General features: G+C 30.3%; 1 protein-coding gene across 1 annotated transcript; it reads right to left on the reverse strand.

Moving 5' to 3' along the window:
* Window positions 1-241: 241 nt before the first annotated feature.
* On the reverse strand, window positions 242-4,318 carry LOC147073981 (uncharacterized). The gene has a single exon (XM_085944354.1). The coding sequence runs from the start codon at window positions 3,311-3,313 to the stop codon at window positions 2,045-2,047; it is 1,269 nt and encodes a 422-aa protein (XP_085800480.1). The 5' UTR covers window positions 3,314-4,318; the 3' UTR covers window positions 242-2,044.
* Between the last annotated feature and the right edge of the window lie 1,737 nt (window positions 4,319-6,055).

Consider the following 6,055-nt stretch of genomic DNA (forward strand, 5'->3'; position numbering starts at 1 on the left):
AAAGGAATAATGACAAAAATAAATATCATTTAACTATTGCCTCTGCGTTGACTTAATTAGCTTCACTTAACGATGACATCTCTGTTTTATGATCATATAATAAATAGCATGTTATTTATGTCAATAAATTCAAATTTATTTCATTATTCTATTATGGGTTAGGTATAATATTAAGAATGAAGAAAAACAGTTAAAAATATATTCATTTTATTTAAATAAATACAAATACAAACTCACTTACTTTCACATTATAAAATTGTTAATCACAAGAATGTAATCAAAATATTTACTTGGGTTGTAACAAATTCCACTAAACTACATAACATTACAAAAACTAAGTATAAAAGCAAATATAAAACTAGTTTCTGTATGTAATATGTAATTATTTCCTTGTATTTAAATAATAATTATAATATAACATTATAATATTTCACTCAATAAATCTTTTCCAGCTCATATTCTTACAATGGAACTTATTTTAAATACCTATATTATACTTATATTAATTTATTATTATATAATTTTATATTATTTGTTATAACATTATTGCGCCTGTACACATGCATGGAATTACTGTCGGCAATCGTGCTTATTTTAAACTATCATGACAATAACTGTATACACGTAAAAGTGCTGACTGTCTCTCCAATCTCATTCTTCAAGAGTAAGCGAGACGCGATGTTGTCATTTTATACTACTATTTTGACAGGACGTATTGAAAATCAGTTAACCTCAAATGAGTAGTTCGTTTTTTTACCGGCAGGTTCGCCAATATCGTTCTACTGAGCATGCGCAGATTTTCTAGTCTAGATCACAATTTGGAAGCTTCCAAACTTGTTTGATTTATGCACGCAATCTTGCCAACTGCAGGATAATACATGTTTCCCTATACATTTTCTTTCAGTACACAGTAAATCTATGCACGTGTAAACGGGGTATTATAATATTAAAATATAAAACAAAATTAAAATCTAAATATATAATAACCTTATCATTATTATTTAAACTTAATAATATGTTTCCATATTATGAACACCACAATTTCCGTGTATCTATCTAACTAGACGTCTTGTTATGACAATAATGGTCATGTGTCATGTACACATAATAAATTAACTTGAACATTAAAAATATTTCCAATCCTGGATTCGAAACGAGTAGTAATATATGCATTGTCGTTAGGCTGTTACAATTTTATCAAAATGGTGTTTTTATATTAACATGTTCGTTTACCACATAGTTTAGTAAAACCACCAATGTTCATATACAAAGTACTTAACATGTTTCATTTTAACGAGATCATAATAGCTCCACATGCATTAGTCATCATATTTGAGCTATTACAAACACTCAATGATGACAAGCCCTCTACTACCTTTTAATTGAGATAAGTTAGGTTATTTAGAGACCTTTTTGTGACGTAAAGCAGTTTTTTGTCTCCTGTAAAAAATCAATTTTGTCGTATTGTAAGTTGTATTTCATCATTTATGCTTAAATTTAATTATTTTTCATTTAATACTCAAGACATAATATTTAAGAATGTAGCATTCATCATTAAAAATGCAACAACAGAAATAAGTATGTTTCTGTGGGTTTCTATGTTATGTATTTTTAATAAAGAATGGCTATATCTCTAAATCTTGTGTAAGTATCTATATTATTTTAAGTAATAAGCAAGTACAAGGATGTCGGAACTAAATTTAGAATAATCCTGATGCCATCTATGAATCAAGTTAGAAATGTTCAAATAGTTTCCTTGATTTAAATTACAACAATGGCACATTATTGAGTTATCGGGTAATATTTACAATGTTAATACTTGGGTTGGGAACATAGTGGTCAGAGCCTTCAACTGGCAAGGTGAAGCATGATGCTTTTCTAAACTATCATTTCTGCTTCATCGGAGCATAATATGGACCCCCACAGTCTGGAGGCTTCCGAACAGAATACAAACAAACAAACTGAACAAAAAAATGTGGATTCTATACATAACAGGAAGTGAGTCATTTAAGCTCTTTCCACAACAAGATCTAATGAATGAATACTAATCGGTAAATATTTTTGGAGTATTTACACTATCAAGAAGTTCATTGATCAATTCGGTCAACCTATCTCTAAAGAAACTATCTTCCCGAAATGCTCTATCTACAATTGGCGTTCTATCGCCCACCGTCACATCAATACACCCACTTGGAGTTGACATGGTTTCTGCGACAATATTCCCCGGTAACCAAATACTCAGTCCAAACAAGCACGCCTCCGTCAAAGCCGTCAGCTTATATCTATCGCAGCTCTCCGTTAATTCTTCTTTTGTCATTACGTCGTCCATTTTTAATCCCGCTTGAATTAAAACAGACGCCATTCTGTCGTAGTAAGTATTCACAAGCTTCAACAGATGCCAGTCTCTGAGGGTTTTTGACGCCGTAAGATGTATGCAGCACATCAGATCTAAAGCGCACGGGGCATATCTTGCGAGCTGGAAATCTACCAAGGAACAATGCGTCACTTGGCCAATGCTGTTGTAAGAAAACATTAGGTTGTTAGACCACAAGTCACTATGCGATAGAACATTGCACCATTTATTCGACGGTCCAACTACTGAAATTGATTCTGTCATTATATTTTTAATCAAATGTGCTTCTTTTTTTCGTCCAATCTTTGTACATAAATACTTTATAGCGTTAATACCGGAATTAAGCCATTTAGATCTTGTTTGTCCCTCCTCTTGAACATAAGCAATTTCTTTAATTAAATCCGGATGTAATTCATTAATTTTAAACTTATCCATACCGCAGCGTTTGTTTTTGTTTTCCCATATAATCGAAGCACTGTGAAAGTCTGCCAGTGTTTTCATAGCGACTATACAATGCTCTAAATCCAGCATGCCTCTTCCTTGGGCGAGTTGGTAATTCTTCATAGATAAATCATCAAAAACTAGACAGTCGTCTTTCACTATAAAGCACTTGGGAGACCACGATAAGTTTAGAAAAGCCGTTATATCTTGCAGCTTCGGTAGAAGACTCGAAAACAGTAATACTTCTTTTTTGAAGGCACCAAATTCTTCGACATACTTTGCGTGTACGTCGATTTTAGGCACAGTTTTCACAAAAAAACTCAAAGACTCTTCCACGTTATCGTTGCTGTCTTTAATACTTGAAATATTCAGAACTAACCGATAGTGGTTACCTAAAAATCCAACCGGAGTATCTCCAAGCGTGCTGATATTGTAATTTATAAGTTTTGATTTGTTTCCTTTGGTGCATTGTAATAATCTATGACAGTCAACATCAGTTATAAATGTTTGTGCATCCATTTTTATGATTTACTCGAAAATATTTAACAAATTTTAAACAAACAACCGGTGTGAAATAATTTCCAACTGAAAGTATCGTCTGTACAGTCTTAAATAACTTATTTTATTTTTTATTCTCTATTAACGATGATAAAGAATCTGTCTCAAAGCGTTGTGTTGATTTTGTATTTAACTCCCATGACATATTTATAATGTTGATGGTATAACAAAGAGAAAAGATTGATTTACAACTCCCATTTCACAAAAAAATGGTACAATCTAAATAATAAGAGGCCAATAGAAGCAAAAGCAATAATGACAAAAATACTTGTAAATGCGTAATATTATGTTTGCTAACTATGATAAAATGTTATTTTTAACAATTTCTATACAAATTAGTAGTAAATCCAACTTGTTACAATAAGTTAACCGTCTGAACTGTCAAAAAGTGCTATCTTTTAATAACCCTCTCTTGGCTGTGTTAATTTTTAGAGCAAGATAGACAGTTTAGACGGCTAACTTATTGTAAGAATTATAATACCTCAATTCATAAATATGATAGCAGCCATGTATATAGAATAGATGCGCAGGGGTAGTATGTGGATATGACAGTGTCCGTGTCCACAAGATCCATTTGCGAGAACGTAGGTAGTTCCTTAATAATATTAGGCATGTGGTGTGTATGCAGTTCATCAAAATATCGCTGAATATTATTAGGTAGATACCTACCTTAGATTATTATTACATGCAGTCCGAATGTCTATTTATTTCACAGATCTGAAAACCATCAACACAATAGTATGTCAAACATAATATAGTGACATCTGCCAAAAGCATGGTTTACTTGAACAGGATCAAGATTAGAGCATTACACTATCGGATGCATCTGTGATATGCTTTCTACATCAAATACGAAGTGTTTTCACTATACATGCGTGCCATAAAATCCACAACATCTTTGGGGCAATTATAAAGAAAGCCTCGGTAAGGATATTCTGAGGGCAAAGCTAATCATAAAATTAAAAATCTTCTAACATTACTGAGGATAAATGTAAATTATGAACGAAATTACCTCGAGCAAAGCCGGGTAATTCAGTTAGTCTTAAAATCAAATAAACAATCAAACAAAAATAATATATGTCCAGTTGGAGCCATATTTCCTTCGGAAAATATATACATTACTGAAATGATGAAAAATTAAGAAAACATTATCTAGAACAGCAGGCTTACATATATTATCACTCAACATCCAAAAAGAGCTAATTGTGATAAATATCACATTTATTACTTTACGTATTCTGGTGGTTAATTATGTATATAATTAATCTTTTAACAGCTATCTCTTGGCTAAGGTAACTTTGAGAACGAGATAGAGTAGTCAATTTTACATATTGAGAATTGAGAAGCAAGATGTTTTGAATTACGTCACGGCAACTGCCGTAATTTATACATCCCGCGAGCTATCAAACATCGAGTGGCGAGTAGTAACATATCATTTAATTTAATACCTACCTACCTACTTACTTTAAATGGTGTTGAACATCGTTAGATTTGCTTCTAGTAGCGTCATAAGTTATATTCATTTAAGAAAAAAAGATTTTTAAGTAGATTGCTATTTGCTGAATTAGGTAGTCTCCAAATATAATATAGGTACATAGAAACAGTGTGAAGATAACTCATCGAAAAAACATTAATATTTCACTCTCAGATGACTAAATAAATTCGTATCTATATGGCAGAAGCATATAAGTCATTTTTTCGCATTTTACAGGAGAGGGTTTTTAAGTTTTCAAGAAGTGTCACAAATCAGGATATGATGGAAATTGCATTGTTTAATGTTATTATTATAAAAAAACTAGTGTATTTTTAAAATACATTTGATAAAAAAAGAAAATCAAGTAATTCAATGAGTTATTGAGCATTTAATGACATATGAGGTTTTGGCATAAAAATATTTTCAACATTTTGACATATCATCTACAATAATAGATGTATTATTATAGAAAACTTATGAAATTAAAACAAGATCTTGGAAATTAAATGAACACGTCATGATAAAATGAAACTAACAGTATTAATAATAGTTGGTAAAAACTAATATACTTTTAAAATATATTTATTAAAAAAAGAAAATTAAGTAATTACATGAGTTATTGAGCATTTAATGACATTCGAGTGCTTAAAGTCAGACAACGTTATCTACAAAAAAGTTTTTTTTTTTTTTTTGAGATAACGTTATTTTACATTTACGGTTACATGATAGTCAAACAACGTTATGTCAATCTTTTCTAATTTCTTATTAAATCGTCAGTAAAGTTTAACGCTAACTACATAAGTTACCCTTGTTTTCATATTTTTTTAAAACTATCCCTATAAATTTTAACATCATCATAAGCAAGATAAATGTACAATACACAATAAATTATAAAATATTAACATTAGGTTTAAATAAACATTTCCCTTGTTGAGTTACAAGAATCTAAAATAATGATTTTTGGCTCTCCTGTAAAGTTGCACTTTTGTAGATAGTGTTGTTTGACACTAAGCCCCATATTATGGGGTTTTGACATAAAAATATTTTCAACATTTTGACATATCTTTAACAATAATAGATGTTTTATTTTAGAAAAACTTATGAAATTAAAACAAAAGCATGGAAATTAAATGAAAACATGATAAAATTAAACTAACAGTGATAATAATATTGGTAAACAGTTGTTTATGAGTATTACTTATAGTATTTATATAAAAAAATTAACAGGT

The sequence above is a fragment of the Rhyacophila brunnea genome, unplaced genomic scaffold (genome assembly GCF_057557595.1).
Source record: "Rhyacophila brunnea isolate RB1 unplaced genomic scaffold, BYU_Rbru_1.0 scaffold_17, whole genome shotgun sequence".
NCBI lineage: Eukaryota > Metazoa > Arthropoda > Insecta > Trichoptera > Rhyacophilidae > Rhyacophila > Rhyacophila brunnea.